The 17,392-nt window shown below is 33.5% G+C and overlaps 4 protein-coding genes across 5 annotated transcripts; 1 reads left to right on the forward strand and 3 right to left on the reverse strand.

Annotated features, from left to right (window-relative positions):
- Positions 1–268: 268 nt before the first annotated feature.
- Positions 269–13,254, reverse strand: LOC123707982 (hepatocyte growth factor-regulated tyrosine kinase substrate). Of its 2 annotated transcripts, none has more exons than XM_045658374.1 (13): positions 13,117–13,254; positions 12,807–12,891; positions 12,625–12,728; positions 12,219–12,379; positions 11,563–11,678; positions 11,153–11,273; positions 10,792–10,899; positions 7,549–7,702; positions 6,302–6,462; positions 5,140–5,270; positions 3,078–3,204; positions 2,513–2,710; positions 269–2,174 (listed from the first exon to the last, which is right to left on the reverse strand). In XM_045658374.1, the coding sequence occupies exons 1-13, from the start codon at positions 13,148–13,150 to the stop codon at positions 546–548; spliced, it is 3,129 nt and encodes a 1,042-aa protein (XP_045514330.1). In that variant the 5' UTR covers positions 13,151–13,254; the 3' UTR covers positions 269–545. The 2 variants fall into 2 exon arrangements, with proteins under 2 accessions (XP_045514330.1, XP_045514329.1); XM_045658373.1 differs by having other exon boundaries at positions 270–2,174; positions 7,549–7,705.
- Positions 8,158–9,863, reverse strand: LOC123707983 (targeting protein for Xklp2-like). Its single transcript, XM_045658375.1, has one exon. It carries the CDS (start codon positions 9,778–9,780, stop codon positions 8,350–8,352), a length of 1,431 nt encoding a protein of 476 aa, XP_045514331.1. The 5' UTR covers positions 9,781–9,863; the 3' UTR covers positions 8,158–8,349.
- LOC123707984 (U6 snRNA-associated Sm-like protein LSm5) lies at positions 10,060–10,516 on the forward strand. Its single transcript, XM_045658376.1, has one exon. The coding sequence runs from the start codon at positions 10,166–10,168 to the stop codon at positions 10,451–10,453; it is 288 nt and encodes a 95-aa protein (XP_045514332.1). The 5' UTR covers positions 10,060–10,165; the 3' UTR covers positions 10,454–10,516.
- A 385-nt stretch (positions 13,255–13,639) lies between the features above and the next one.
- On the reverse strand, positions 13,640–16,075 carry LOC123709034 (inward rectifier potassium channel 2-like). Its single transcript, XM_045660120.1, has 2 exons — positions 15,842–16,075; positions 13,640–15,589 (listed from the first exon to the last, which is right to left on the reverse strand). The coding sequence occupies exons 1-2, from the start codon at positions 15,907–15,909 to the stop codon at positions 14,542–14,544; spliced, it is 1,116 nt and encodes a 371-aa protein (XP_045516076.1). The 5' UTR covers positions 15,910–16,075; the 3' UTR covers positions 13,640–14,541.
- Between the last annotated feature and the right edge of the window lie 1,317 nt (positions 16,076–17,392).

The following is a 17,392-nucleotide window of genomic DNA, read 5'->3' on the forward strand; positions in this document are numbered from 1 at the left end:
ATAACTTACTTGTAAGCTCTCCAAAGCGCTCTAAATAAACACGTTTATCGTCCTGCTGTTGAATATATTTCAAAGATAAAAATAAATATTTTGTATTGTTGACCACATAGTATATTGTATCATTCCTTCAGTTTATAGAATCTAATTTCTTATTAATAAACACAATTTATTTTGTTTAAGACTTTATTATTTATATTCATATAAGAAATCATAACTTACAATAATATTAATACAAAACAATTATTTGCAAAAAAAAAATAGTTTTTCAATATATTACTAAATCAATTTCTAAATTCACTACTCATAGTTATTTTTATACTTTATCACATTTACATACATTACAATAATATCTCTACGTACTATATCTAGTACGTAATTTTGCGTTATAAGTATATTAAAAAAGTCGAAACCTAAAACAGCGACCGATGAAATTAAAATGTTGAAGCGTGTCTACGAAAAATTCTACATAATATTTTAAATATTTTGTTGTGTGTAATCTAAATCCCTTTACTATTTTATACATAGAATAGCACTTATTGATTGTTTCAGTCAAAACTTATAAGTTCTGCAGTGTTATTATTACTTTCCGATTTGTTTATCAAAGTTTGGACTTGTTGACTTTGATTTGCAACAGGTTGCGGATTTTGAGGATTGTTACCAAAGTTCTGTTGCATTTTCATGGGCTGCTGCAAGTTTTGCTGAGGCATATTGGCATGCTGTTGCATATTTGGAGGTTGCTGCAAATTTTGATGTGGCATATTTGGAATCTGTTGCATACTTAGAGGTTGCTGCATATTTTGAGGTCCCATATTTGAAGGTTGCTGCTGCTGCATATTTTGAGGTTGCTGCTGCATACTTTGAGATGCCATATTTGGAGGTTGTTGCTGCATATTTTGAGGTTGTTGTTGCATATTTTGAAGTGGCATATTCGGAGGTTGCTGGTGCATATTTTGAGGTGGCATGTTTGTAGGTTGCTGATGCATATGTTGGAGCTGCATGTTTGATGGTGGTTGCATATTATGAGGCAAATTCGGAGGCTGCATGTTTTGAGGCAGTTGTTGATTCTGAGAGCCCATTGGTTGTCCTTGTTGCATACTTTGTGATGGATGCAAATGTTGTGGCACCGATGAAGGCACCATGTTATTAGGGTTAATTTGTTGCACACTTTGGTTTGGCATGTTATTTTGTACAATAGGAGCACCAGGATTTATTTGAGGGTTTTGTTGAGACATATTCGGAGGTTGTATAAGATGTGGATTTTGGAAATGCGGTTGACCCGGCATTGGTTGGGATTGTGATAGTTGAGGTTGTTGAATTTGTCCTTGATTTGGAGGTAATTGGGGCATATTTTGGTTTAGAGGTATTTGATTCTGCATGGGAATATTTTGGCCCGGCATCATTGCTTGACCATGTCCTGGTAAAGATGCCTGTCCCGGCATTTGCGCTCCCTGTGGCATATTAGGCATCGTAGTAGACACTTGTGGATTTTGAGCATTAACCGGATATGCAGAGACAGGTATTGACGGGTTGTTGTTTAGTTGATTGCCTTGGGTGTGGGGCATTCTCATATTAATTTGCATGCCGTACATGTTAGCATTGCTTTGATGCGGCATATTCGGTTGAGGCATCGTCATGGGAGGCATCATGGTATTCGGGGGTTGTGATTGGTTAGGAATATTTTTAGGCATTTGGTTAGGCAGGTTAGGTTGAGTTTGACCTGGAGGGATGTTGGGCATCATTTGATGCATACCAGGTTGAGGCCGCATCTGTTGCATTTGCTGCATCATCATCTGCTGTTGCATGGGATGCTGTTGTCCCATGGGGCGCATATTGGGTTGGGTCATGGGGACTTGGACAGGGGGAACCTGCGTCAAGGTTGCTGCCGAGGTCGACATTGTGAAGGTGTTGTTCATTTGGGGCATAGACTGAGAGATAGTTCCCATTTGACCGACATTCATGGGCATGTTTGGTTGGGACATTTGGGGTTGGCCAGGGAGATTTGAGTTGTCACTCTGAGCCATTTGTGGATGGAATTGAGGGTTGTACATCATTTGGTTAGGAAACCCTGGCTGAAACTGATGCATAGACATGCCGGGCATATAGAAACCACTGCTTGACATCCTGTATTGGTGCTTTTGCTGCTCTTGGCGCATTTGCATTTCACGCTCTTGTTCCTGAAATTACACAAGGCCAACGTTACATATATTCTAAGATAATATATAGGATATGAAATTTACGTTTGTTTCAATATTTAGAAAAGTTTAATATATTGAGCCACCACTTAGATATATAGATTTAAGAAGTCAAAGAAAAAGTTACTGTCTTCTTAAATCTTCAAGTATGTATCATCAAAATGGTAATTATGAAGCTGTTACAATGTTAATTAGAAATACACAATGATTTTAATAACTGGCTACATAACGATTCATACATTATTTAATATTGTATGTCTAAGTATGCAATATTGGTAAAGTAAGAAATATATATGGACACAGATTACGTAAACGCTTACTTGCACTCGTTGCAAGGCGAGCTGCCGTTGATATTGCAGATACTCGTGTTTCTTCTTTCTCATAGCCTGCAATTTAGCCGCCATTTGCATTTGTCTCTGTCGTTCAGCGGCTTCAGCCGCTTGAGCGAGTCGCGCTGCGTGTTCTGCTCGCAACGTGTCTAATGCAGCGCGACTATCGCGCACTTGACTTATTTTGTCCTAAAAGAGAAAGCCATCAATACTTAGATATAATAACGGTCATTTGTTTCTTAATAAGTAAAAAAAATAAAGCTATCAGCCTTCTGTGACTCCGACGACTTGGTCTACAGCATACCGGCTTCAGTAATTTACATAGTACGTTTATAAAATGCGGACATAGAAAAGTCTATATGGGTGAGAGTAATACGCTTCTGCCACTAGGGAAAAATATTTTCAGGCAAATTTCAATATGCTAGGAACAATGCTCCAGTATTTCAATAATCTGATATATATAAGCTATGTATTGTTAAAACATTCAAAAACGAGACATACCAACCAACGCGAGAATTTTTATTATTATTAAGGATAGGGAAAAAACATAACTTACTTGTAAGCTCTCCAAATAAACACGTTTGTCGTCCTGCTGTTGAATATATTTCAAAAGCTTCGAATGCATCGTGGTTATGTTCATGAAAAGAGTCTGTACTGACGAGTCGTTTGCAATAGATCGTCCTCTGATAAATAAATAAATTTAATTCACATCTCTATTATACATAAATAAAACCCATACCCTATAAGTACCCAAAAACAAAGACCAAGCATGGTGAATGTCATTACAGTGGATTATGATTATAGTCTTCGGTAAAAAGGCGTGAGTGTATAAATAAATTAAAAGGCGTCACTGTAACAGTGTTACATATAAATTTAATATTAGGTCCTTACATATGAAATTGGCGTTTTGTCGTACTGGCCACTTTGACCTCAAATACCTCCTCTTTGGATAGGAATTTCAAATTCAAATTTGTACACATGTATTTGTGCTTCGATGACCATCATTCATTTGTTTTTTTTCTGTTTGCGTCACTCATTTTACAACATGGAAAACCTCAAGTATCGCATTATTTACGAGTACGAGTTCCGCCGTGGCACTAGTGCTGCGGAAACGACTCGAAGGGTGATGTGTATGGCGGTCATGTTGCAAAAGAAAACACAGTTCGTTATTGGTTCCAACGTTTTCGTTCTGGAAATTTCGACCTGCAGAACAAGCCCCGTGGACGGCCTGAGACCCAAGTTGATAATGAAGTATTGAAGGCTATTGTGGAAGCGGATCCATCGCTAACCACGCCCGAGTTAGCTGCAGGCTGCGGTGTTAGTGATAAAACTGTTTTAATTCACTTGAAGCAAATTGGGAAGATTAAAAAGCTTGAAAGGTGGGTACCTGACGAATTGACTGTAGCAAACCGGAAAACGCGCGTCGACTGCTGCGTTACTTTACTGAACCGGCACAATAATGAAGGCATTTTAAACCGAATCATTACCTGTGATGAAAAATGGATTCTTTACGATAATCGGAAGCGCTCAGCGCAATGGTTGGATCCTGGCCAGCCAGCCAAATCCTGCCCCAAGCGAAATTTAACCCCAAAAAAGTTACTTGTAAGCGTTTGGTGGACTAGTGCCGCTATTGTTCATTGCAGTTTTCTCAATCTGGCCAGACTATTACGGCTGATGTCTATTGTCAGCAATTGCAAACCATGATGGAAAAGCTAACGGCTAAACAACCTAGGCTGGTGAATCGCTCCACGCCACTGCTACTTCACGACAACGCTAGACCACACACTGCACAACAGACGGCTACCAAATTAGAAGAGCTTCAATTGGAATGTCTAAGACATCCTCCGTACTCCCCGGACCTTGCTCCAACAGATTACCACTTTTTTCGAAATTTGGACAACTTCTTGCAAGGGAAAAAATTTAACTCTGATGGGGCAGTCGAAATCGCCTTCACAGATTTTATTGATTCCCGACCGACTAGTTTTTTTAGTAAAGGGATCAAGGAACTACCTATGAGATGGTAAAAGTGCATAGAAAACAACGGTTCATACTTTGAATAATTAAATATATTATATTTAAAAATATTCGACTTTTTGTTCCTCCCATACAAAACGCCAATTTCATATGTAAGGACCTAATATAAAAGTACAATCTTATTGTACCGTCGAAAGTTACTGTTATAACTGTTAGATTATTTGTTCTATCTCAATGATAATATCTAAGAATAAAATGATAATCACATTCTATTTCATTTTTAACGTGATATTAGCGTAAAAAATTATCAGCGTTAATTATTTAAAACAGTGGCCTGTCGATAAATAAACAGACATAATATTAGTTTACGAGTAATAAAAAAAGCACTGATACGTGAATGGTAAAACACACGTGGAATGAAATAAGTTTTAAATTTAATTAAAATATTAAATTACCAAACAAAACGAAATTAGCCATGCTTTAAACCACCTCTGAAGACTAGAGAATTAGCAAGTTATTATTATTTATTTCATATAAAACCTTCAAGTTGAATCAAAATTTAGCTACTGCATGATTTTTCTTGCAAAATCTCGTTTTATAATTTATACCACAACTACAACCTTTCTAGAAAAGCATATACATACCGCGACGAATTGCTCTTCATACGATTGACAAATATCTCGACTTGCGACTTGAGATTCTCGACAAACTCATCTATTTCTTTGTCTTCGGGTTCGTCATCTTGCGTTTTAACAGTGGAAGGCTTTACGAAATCCTAAAATATTTAAAAAACTTAGAACTTGCGTACACAATATACTTAGTAGTTCCAAACAATAATTGTTATATAGGTTTTCTAACATTGCCTGCAAATTATTTAATAAAATAAAGTTTAACATTACTACTTGACAGTACAAAAAATAAAGTGTTATTGATATTGATATTATGTATAAAACAAGGCTTTGAAAAGCGTTATGCAGCAATTTCAAATCAAGTCACATGACACAAAACGGTCGGGTTAATCAATTGATTAACTCGACGGTTGTGTGTTCTCAGTGTTTTATTCTAATATGATCAGAGACTATTTTGATAGCAATATATGTGTATTTATGTAGTTTAACACAAATCGCAGAGTAATAACATAAAAAACTTGACGTTTATTTACGTGTTTACAAGCATGGTACAGGGACTGCTGCGTCGCCACCTAGCCTAGAGATGCCTTTTGGCGATTATGAATGTAAATAATAAATAACAATATATAGCTTCTGTAGTCATTAATAAATAATCTGAAATGGTGTATTAAATCTTGTCAAACAGCCGATTGCTAACATTTAAATTATGGTGTAATTGCAACATTTTACTTTGTAAGAGCTGGATCAACCTCATGTCTTAAACTACAGCTGGCTTCAATGCACGTAAGTATACATGGTTCATTCATGATTCATAAAATTAAACTGGTTACAAAAAAGGAAAAAATTAAATATATATTACAAGGAATATTAAAATTACGGCAAGAATGAAACTTACAGAGTATAAAAACCATAACCAAACGAATCTTACATCCTCGTTAAACGTACCTATACAGTCTCATAGTTACCGATAAGTTCTTAGTTTCAAATTTCCGGTTAGGCTAAAAATACGCATTACTAAGAAGAAATTCAATTGTAGCCTCAAGTGGCATCCGTCCCATTATTGTATGAAATCTAAGGTAGATTACACTTTTGCTATTATATCTGCGTACCTGACAAGTACCATACATATCAAACGCCCGAGACTAGGAAACATATATCACATAAATAGCATACTCACATCAATATTATCATTGGTGCCGTGAGATGAAGGTGCGGTTGGCGCAGCAGTGCTGGATAGACGTTGCTCCCAATAGTTTCTATCCAGATAGCGGGACAACTCTGAATTTCCAGTTGTACTGTGTTCTGGAGATGGGCTTACTGATGAAGGCGATGGAGATACTAAAAATATTTTACTATTGAAATGTAGAGCAACTTTTTTACATATACAGAGTGCCCTGTATGCAACTACAGCGCACTCTATATAACGACACTTAAGGGTCTGTGTATTTTATAGCGTTACAGAGTTGTCGTTAAATGGAGAGAAGAAAAACATATAGATCCATGACTTCAAGTCATGGGCAACAACAGTCTACACGTGCAAGCAATGCCAATGTGTAAACAAAAGAACGAATTTCTTAGAAAGTTCGTATACATGATGCCGACAGTCAAATTTACTGCGGGCTAGTATAATAAAGCAGTAAAAGGACGTACACAGCTGCGCAGTTTTTACTAATTTTCATTATCATTGTATGGAAGACAGGCTAAACCAACCAATGCCAAGTCATTTCGACGCTTTAGATCGACGTCCCAACGAACTCCAACGGAGTTTACACTGTACTTCATTTACAAGTATATACGGTTTATTACACTATCATCAAATGTAAGGTCTTAGTTAATTATACTATAATTTATAAATGTTTATGATTATACTATAATATTATCATCATTAGCCACTTGAATTGGTCCATTTCTGAACGTAGGCCTCCTTCATTTCCCTCCAGTACGGTCTGTACTGGCCTCTCTGTAATGGACTGGAAGGCAACTTCCTCGACGATGTCGTCTGTCAATCTAGTCGGTGGGCGGCCGCAGTCTTTTGTTCTGCCGAGGTCTCCGTTCTAGAAACCTGTGGGTCCATGCGCGCTACGTGACCTGCCCACCGCCACTTAGATGTTGCATCAGCCCTTACTACGCGCTCCCGCCGGTCTTTTCACGAATAGCCTCATTTCGTACGATAACGCGAAGGCAGATGCCAAGCACGCTACATCGCCAGCTGCGCGACTTTCAAGCTATATATATATGTATATATATACTATACGATATTCAAATCCTTAAATCCCTGTTAATATAAAGACTACATATATGCATTCTAAATTTAAGATATTGTTGTCTAACTATTTTTTAGGGCTTATGTTAGTCACAGTAGATTAATTGCATATAACATATGAATAAGATATAACTAATAGGGAACTGCATAATAAATATTACATGTAGGATGTGAGGTGGGCTCTGGCGCTATAAAGGTACGTGATCGCCTCTCTTTCTCCTTCTCTTTCTGCTCCGCCTCAGACTGACTTAGAGCGAGAGCTAGCTGCAACTCCTCCTCCTCTTGTAGCTCCTCCGCACTTTTACCTGGCTTTTTCTGCTGTAAAATTAGTGAGATAATCAGTCATAGTTGAAGTAAATATTTGTAAACGCTTGTATATACCGCTGGTATGTAACGATAGGTCAGAAAATAAAAAAATAATTAATAAAATTTGTTTCTGTAACATGATGGTGTTGTTATTAAGGTAGTCAATATATATATATATATATATATATATATATATATATATATAGAATGAGTGCCATACATTAGGATTTTATAGACGTAAATGATACAATAAGTATCATATTATATCTCAATATTGCTTCTAAATATCCAATTGTTCGGTGGTCAGTTGTTAAGAAATAGTTTGTTCGATTTTAAGCTAAACTCTGAGCATTTAAAGTCTGCTATATGGACAGTGAAACAGTATTACTATACCATATAATTTTATTATTATTGTCAAAATTCTCTCCAAAATTACAACTAAGGGTATTATATCAAAATTCCAGTTATTTCCATAATTATGTTGTAATGTCAAAAAGTTCATACAAAATAGACCTATAGCTAAAAGTACATAATTATTTAGTTATATATTTTCAATTATTACTGATACATAATCAGCATTATAATAATGCTACAATAAAATGAAAAAGAAAAGAGCAAAGCTCACAAAAACTAATTCCCCATTTTAATTTCCCAGTCTAGCTTTGTTTTTCCTTCAATCTCCTGATGAATTTAGGCGTATCAGGGATTGTTATCCGTCCAGAAGTTTTAGGAATAAATGGCTCATATGTTGGAATGGGTATTGGGTGGTGTACCAACTTCGCTCTCATTTTTTGAATATTCCTATCTTCCATCTCCTTTCTTTCTTTCTCTAACTGTTGCTTTTGAAGTTCCATTTCCTCTTCTTTTTCTTTGAGCTGCTTTTCAAATTTCTCCCTTTCTGCTGCTCTTTTTTCTGTGTTTAGTTCAAAAGGTACTAGTTTTACACTATGGTTTGATTGAAGAACTGGTTTAAATGGCTCTTTATATAAGACAACAGGTGGTTTAGCTTCAAATTTGAAGTTTTCTTTATTATCAGATGAAGTTGAACTACTAGTAGCACCATGAGTAGCAACTTGCATCCTTTTCTTAACAGCCACAGGCAACGGCTGAGCTTTGAACTGAGATGCCAACCTTTTTTCTTCTTCTATTTGTTTTTTTATCCATTCTTCCTTTCGTTTCTTTATTTCTTCATCACGTTTCAAAAAAGAGAATGGCTCTGGTTTTAGAGGCCCCAACCGAGCTGTTTTGTCAATTTTATCATGATGAGTTTGAACTTTAGAAGATAAGATGCGCCTATGTTGAAGATTCAGTGATTCTGTTGATTTTGCACGTTTAGAAATAAATTTTGGAGTGGCAGGCTTAGTGGTCTTAGGGGGAAGTTTTACTGGAATATGTGGTTTTGCTAATATTTGTTTTGGTACAGGACGAGCTTTAAAAGTGTGTATTTCTTCAGGAGTTGGATTGTTATTTTTATAGATTTCAGTTAAATTAAATGGCTCTGGAACTGTAGGTGGTTTTCTAGGCACTTCAGGTAAATGAGGTCCAGAAAGAATTGAATGTGGAACAGGATTAGCTTTTAATTTAAATTTCCTAATTTCTTCCAATTCGAGATCTTCTTTTTCTTTTTGAGACATGATATGCCGAGGTCGAGAACGTTCCTTACAGCGGAGGTGTGGAGACAAAGCTAAAGTCAATTTTGACTGACGAATAACATTTTGAAATTGCTTAGGTTTACTTGTATGAAATCTGGTTGGAGTATCCCTTTGATAATGATATATAGCTTCAGCCATTGAAACAAACTTTGTTTTCTTGGAAACAGAAATATTTGAAGAGCCTCCACTTAGCTGTTGTTGATATTGTTGGTGCATATATTCATCATTCTCGAAATTAAGATTTTCTAAATCTTGTTTTAACTTGGTAATATCACTCATTGACATAGATTTCTTTAAAGAACAAAATTCGTTGTCGAACGGCATATCAAAATTATGCTCTCCAAAATACTCATTCGGTGACAATGGCTCATCTTTAATGCGTAAATTATTTGGCGTAAAATCTCCTCGAAAGTGACTTACGTAATTTCTAGACATTTTTGATTTAATAACACAATAAAACACAAAACACAAAAATAATGGATAATGATGAAAGGTTCGTTATTTTAAAGTTCCTATTGATTATAGTTGACACAACTTTTGACGGCCGTTATGAAGACGTAAAGTAAACCATGTTGCCAGTGGAAATTTATTGTCAATTGTTATAACTGTCATTATTAACAGCTAGCTAGCTATTGTCACTCGCTGTCATGTGTCAAATTTTATGATCTAAGTACTATGTACTGATTGTTGGCTTATGCTACCTATTTATAAAAGAATTGTTATTGTAGTAATCTACAATTGAATTTTTTACAAGATATATAGATAGAATTAAACGTTAATTTCTCCATCTACTTACAATATTAAAAACAATTTTTTTATAATGTCGCAACCGCTACCGAATCCGAATACATTATTGCCTCTTGAACTTGTGGATAAATGTATAGGATCAAGAATTCATATTATTATGAAGAATGATAAAGAAATGGTTGGAACTCTTCAAGGTTTTGATGACTTTGTTAACATGTTATTAGATGACGTGACGGAATATGAATCTACACCTGAAGGCAGAAAAATAACCAAACTGGACCAAATACTTCTAAATGGAAATAATATAGCTATGTTGGTTCCTGGAGGAGAAATGCCTGGTGACTCATATGAAGGGCAATGAGAATTCCTTGAAACATCTTTTAATTAAGTTTTCTTAATGTTAATAAACAAATGCTTTCTAATACATTGTTAACCAGTTTTATTTACCTAATATTACCTACATATAGTGATATACTAAAGATAGTTTTTAAGCTTTTTGACATTTCCTATAAAAGTAAAATAAAGAAACACAAAAGGTTATAAATATATATAACTAGCATACCCAACAGACATTATCCTGTATATATCAACACATGTGTAATATTATAGTCTTTTAGATCATATGTTACTCTACAAGATACCAATATGTAATCGAGAAATCAAATGTGTGTAACTAGAAAGTATAGTAATCATTCTTACCGGAGCTGGAGCTGGACCATAGTCACTTGACGGGTCATTAATTTCAATCTTCGCAGTAGACGATGGTGGTCTACTCACTTTATCAAAGCAAGCATCACACACTCGCACCTATTATAAAATACTATTGTTAAATAACTACTGTTATAAAAAAAAAATGGATAAAATCTGCAAAAAAAATTATTAACTAACCTAAAAATTATTTAGTATTAATGTAATAGATTTATTTAAGGAATTGTCCCATAAAAACAACAACTTTCATGTTACCCGACCAGATAATATCTTAATCAACTGCTGTAACACTATTGTTGCATAGGATTAAAGTAAAGACCAACCATGGATGAGTAATAGAAGCTTTCAGTACCTCTTTTTCAATTCCAAACTTTGGCAGAGTCGATGTCTTAGAGCTGCACTGTTGGCAGAACACTTGACCACAAGCACGGCAATGGTGACGACGGACCATCAATGAAAATGCTACACGACACCTATATTTCAAATTAGTTATTTAATTACTGCATAATAACCAGAATTGAACCAGCAGTAAAAATTAAAGTAAAACTTAATTTTCTTGACAATTGTATTGCTCTTTTTTACTATACCTAAGACTGGAAGAATAACAATAACACATCTGAGTTTGTTTTATCATTTAAAGAAACTGAATTTACAGTTTTGCTTTATATTAATCATCTATTTATATAAACAAACATATGTAATTGGGTTAACAGTATACATTTAAAATCCAAAAAGTAACCAGAATTTAAACAATGTACTAACCTATGACAGACTTCACCATCTGCCCACTCTGGGGCTGTGTCAGCTGAGAACATTGCATCAGATTCTTTCAATGGTGGAAATTTATGACCTTCAGCCTTCAATATATTTACTGTATCCTGTTTATAAACAAAATTTATTTGAACACACAATACAATATGGTGAAGACTTTCCTATGACTGGTGTATTTAAACAAAGCTATATGACATGAATGATGCATCTATATGACTCATCACATTTGATAAGGTGATAATCAAAATTTATCTGTTATTTTTTAAAGTAACATTTTACTATAAAATATGAATGCCTTGATCACTAATGTATAATTATGATGCATGAAAATATTGTATAAAAACAAAGACACATTAATTATGATAACTGTATTGGTTTATGAAAGATATAATGAGGACATTGACTTTAATCAGTAGTCCTATAGCAAAGTAAATATCTTATCACAGAATTATTAACTTTAATGCACCAAGCATGAAATGAAAATATAACATACTACACCTGCTCTTCTTACAACATTTTGTAATGTATAGAATGGACATTGACATAGATAATTCTATAATTAGATTATGAAAATCAATATGGCTAAGATGATTTGTACAAAGTTATGTGTCGATAAGCAAGCAAATCTAGTTAATATTATCACTAACCTGCACAGCTCTATATTTAGGGCTGTTCCTAAAAGCAAATGCCCAAGCTTGTATCAGTTCAAGAATTTTGTTTTTTAAATTTTCATGTTGTGTTGTTTTAACTAAATCTCGAAGCATTTCACAGAACACTTTAGATGTCACCTCATCATGTACTCCAGAACCTGTTTCAATAATAAAAAGGTTTCTGTCAAAAAAATTTTTTAAATTTCTAACACAAAAGCTAATAAAATGCAAATTAAAATTTATAATTAGCAGTTCAACAGATTTCCTTTTCATAAAGCATAGCAATGCTTCTTGGACTTCAAGATTTTAGTAGTTACATGAACATAGCAGTTAGTAAAACTGAAGATCCTTTATCACTATTATTTTAAGGAAACTTAAGTAGCTAACGTAAATAAGAACTTACCACAATTTTTAACAATGCTTTCGAGAGTAAGAAGGGCAAACATTGCTTGGTGTGGATTTTGTGAATATAGCTTCTTTTTCACTGCTGCAACTGCATATTTAGGTCTAAAATAAAGTTATAAATATTAGGTGGGAAATAATTGACATTGCACTCATCCAATTATAAATAAACACTTTACTCACGAACAATCATTCTGTCTTATTAAATCACAGATTTGTAAGATAGACGGCCAGTCAGGATCTAGGCGTAGATTACTCGTCGCTTTATCTAAAAACGTATTTTTAGGACCCCAATTAATTGTACCCTTGTAATAACCTTTTTTTACATAAATATCTCAATACATTCCTTAAAAATTAAATCTATAGTGTCAAGTAAGATATAAAATTATTTTATATAGAAAAAGAAAGTGATGCAAATAAATGTAAATGAGTGAATTGTAATAGGAAAAACATTGTTCTAAACATAAACTAAAATTATTTGTATATAACTCACCCAGCAATTTATCAAACATAGTAGCCCGAAACATTTTAAAGAATCTACGTTTTTTTTAATATTATAATAATGGCAAAAATGATAAATTAACTATCTTTATGTGGATTGTGGATAGAAAATTGACAGCTCACTTTACCAATTTTTATTTTTTCTCTCTGCAACTATCAATATCAGGAACTAACTGTCATTGTCAAATCGTCGCAGATAACATACGTTACACTTTATAAGAATAAATTATACATACTAAAATATATGGTACAATCATTATGTGTGCTTTTTCCATTCACCGATTATTCATAGTTATATTAGCAAATTGCAAAAAAAATATGAAAAACAAGTTAATTAGCTAATAAATTTTCATATATACACAATATTGATCAAGTACCTACGACAAATTTATTATGGAATCTTATTACAATTTAGGAAAGGTAGGTAGGTTAATGTAGGAAAAAAACAAGATCATAAGTAAAAATAATTCTTTAATATCGTAGCAAAAAATACGTACAATAATTTTTTAAAAGTCAAACAGCATCAAATTATAAAACAAAAAAAGCGTTACATTTCGCTCAGACAGACGAAAGGATAGCAGTAAACAGTATAGCAGCTTTTTCCACATGCCATGTTATGTATATGTCACCGGCATATAACAATATCCGCAGTATTCATAAATTGTTCCTATACTTTACACTTTTGTGTGGTACTTTATGCATTTTGTTTAGAGTTTCTTGGTTGGTGCAGAAGGTAGAATGGTCTTGATGATACCATCATTAAATATAAGTAAACTGTACGTAAGTTTATTGCATTAAAATGTGGAATGTAATGGTTTAAAGTTTAGAGTATGTACTGTTTCCAGTGTTTTTGGTATTTAATTTGCTAGCTTTTTCTACTTTCCTAAAAAAGTACACTTTGCTAGTACAAATTGTCTAAATAAATGTTTTATGTAGACTAAACATGCGAAAACTACTATACAAACATCTTAACGCACGATAAAATGAATGATAAATAAATACAACATTCGTCACTATTATTATCGTAGGTATGTAGTTTATCAGTTATCGCAGAAAATATCACATTTTTTTTACAAATAAATAGACAATAACTGCATTGTGATATAAAAATTAATCGGTGAGTGGTGACACTTGTATTATGACAAATATAAATGAATTCATTCTCGAACAATATAATATTACCAAAACAAAACTAGCAAAGTTCGAAAAAGATGTTCATTCGTGTGAAAATTTATTAAGGAAAATTAAAATAAGACTTGCTGCATTGGATCTACAAATGGCTGTTCAGAGAATAATTTACAAAGACTTAATGGAACTACGCAAAATTAACATGATTTTACATCCATACCTAGAACAACATTCTGTAAACCGATAGTTGATTATTAAAGATTACATGCAGATATATGTCTCTTTTATTTTAATGAAGTCTTCTCAATGACCTATTTTCATAATATGTAAAAAGTTCCTTAGCGGTGCACAGAGGAGTATTGACGCGATATGTTTCGTCAAATTTTGAGAAATCTATCACAAATCCCTGTTTACTTTTTTTGTAATAATAAGGTTCTAAATACCGTCTTCCCCAAAGTATTTCATTCGTAATGTAACTTGATTTAGTTTGAACCGGTTGGCCTGTTGACTCAATTGTTCCTTCAAACACGACAAGTATTTCTACATTACATTTTAGTAATTCCTTAGCTGAAACGTTGAAGAATGGACTTCGTTTGTCTATTTTATGCACGGCAGTTAGGGGAAATATGAACAATACGTCATCGGATGCGTCAACTTTTAGGTCCAACTTTATCTGATGGTAATTTAGTAGGTCAATGCCATCAGCTACATATTTTATCAGATAAGCATTGATATTTGAAGCTATGATTCGCGATTTCCTCGTATTACCGACTCTGAACATCATGCAGAGGTTTCCATCTCTTTGGTTAATGATAGCGTATTTTGAAAACATCAAAGTCTGCGCGCGATTTTTTGGTTTCGTTAACTTAGCAAATACTATGCCAATAATAAGTGACTGTATTATTTTTCCTGTTATGCTTTCAATACACATTGTGAACATTGCTTCAGGGCATTCCAGGGTGATTGCTCTTGAGCCATAACCTATGCTCGTTTGGACTTCTATGCTAAATAAGAATATGGACGTAAAGTTATAAATTTCTCTTACGCAAGGTTTCCATTCTGTTAAATTTGAGGCATGAGGCAAATGATCACTCTCCAGATCACCATGAATGTAAAGAAGTATCCACCAGATGGCAGCAAACACGAACCAAGTTAATACACAAGCTATAACGCAATATAGAATTGTCCATCTCCAGCGTGCTTCTATAAAAACTTTGACTATGTCATTGAACAGTCGAAATTTTTTTTCACCTGAATTGTCAATGTTCAAGTCACCCGATTTAAATACAACACGTTCTTGCAACCTGGCTCGCTGTGATCTTCTTCTTTGAATATGTCTGAAAAATGTATGTTAAAGGATTATAATTAATAAGTACTTATAAGACATGGGTGAAAAGCCTGATAAGAAATGTTTTAGAAATTATAAGTGTTCGAAGGTAGGCATAGCATAATATCATACGAGAATGAATTTAAAACCTTAACAATTTTAACAGGCAAATAAAGTATATTTATAAAATAATGCAATAGAAAGAAGTAGTATGGAGGAAAGGCTTGCATTTTTTGCTGATATAGTTAAATAGCTAACCTACCTGGAACAATTGCAAAGTGTGTGAGGCACATTTCCAATAGGGTCGCATTCTTTTGTGTACAGACCCATTTATGTCGAAATACATACAAGTATCATACGTACTGTATTTAAATACACTGTATTCAAAACATAAGGTCAATTTTTAATGTGTTATATACATTTCTAAAGCGTCACACAGTTTTAATGATTTACTTCCGTCTGTTACTTCGTGTATATTCACGATCACTAATTAAATATTTATTTACTAAAACAAGATAAAGAAGATACTTTGACAGGTATTATAGCTATCTTGTTGCAGTCAATCTTAGACAAACATCGTATCTAGGATCTTTATAACTTTACAACGATCACATAATTTTTTAGTTTTGCTACTCCCCACTATAAAATATTTTAGTATTAAATATGCCACTAAATTTCTGAAAATCGTCATAAAATATATTTATTTATCACTTTCCTTAAAATATACACTATTTTCTTATTCCTATCGCGGCCATATAATTTACACGTTTTCATAACCACATTGTATTATGTGGATTCTTAAGATTTGGTTACGATATAATATTCCTATTACCCGTAAGATGGCGCTGTAATAATGACTAATTATAAGGCGTGCAATGTCTTTTATTATTAACTGAACTAAAAAATAAAAAATTCATTGTAGCATAACGGACCAAAGTCTATATTAGGTTATATATATCGCAAAATGTGCGATATATATAACCTTGCAACGGGCGGATGGAAGCGCTTTAGTACTTAACACCTAATCGCGAAGAGTTATTGGTATGACAAGAATACGTATGTTCATTTCCAGTGTCGCATCCCGCGGGATGCACCTGAGGACGCCCGGAAAGAACAACGGCCCTGACAAATGAGCAACTGTGATAGGTTTAAGCTTGCTGTAATTATTAGTACCGAATAGGAAAGAAATAACAATGTATACTTGTTGAAAATTACTTTATTATAAGGTTGCATATTAGGTATGTTGGTATGTCATAGTAATGAAAATTAGTTAAAAACATAGCATCGTTGTGATTTGAAAGTCGATGAAACGAAAAAGCGAGATTAAAAAGAGACAGACATATAAATTCATAAGATTTAACGTGGGAGAAAATGAGTAACCAAGCACTATAAAATGTATAAATTTAAAATTAGTGTGTATTTGACCATTTTCTGAATTAAAAAAACATAGATATGCAAAGAAATTAATTAAATTCAATGATAAAATTATATGAAAGTTATGAATTTAATTCAATCATAAAATTAGATGAAAGTTATTAATTTTATTTATTTATTATTAAACCTATTTGAATTGAAAACTTCTTACTACAGTAATTAGAGGTTATCCTGTATAATGCTTCCTATCTTATTTTCTCCCACGTTTTAACCTTATGAATTTATATGTAATGTCTCTTTTGACTGTCGCTTTTTCATTTCATCGACTTTCAAGCTTTAATTATTTTAGTTTTTATAAAAATTAAAGATTGGTATTAAACTTAAAAACCTAAAAATTAAATAAAAAAATAATTTATAGAAAAGGCTATAGTATTAGCCT

Source organism: Pieris brassicae, chromosome 4 (assembly GCF_905147105.1).
Source record: "Pieris brassicae chromosome 4, ilPieBrab1.1, whole genome shotgun sequence".
In the NCBI taxonomy this organism is placed as follows: Eukaryota; Metazoa; Arthropoda; class Insecta; order Lepidoptera; family Pieridae; genus Pieris; species Pieris brassicae.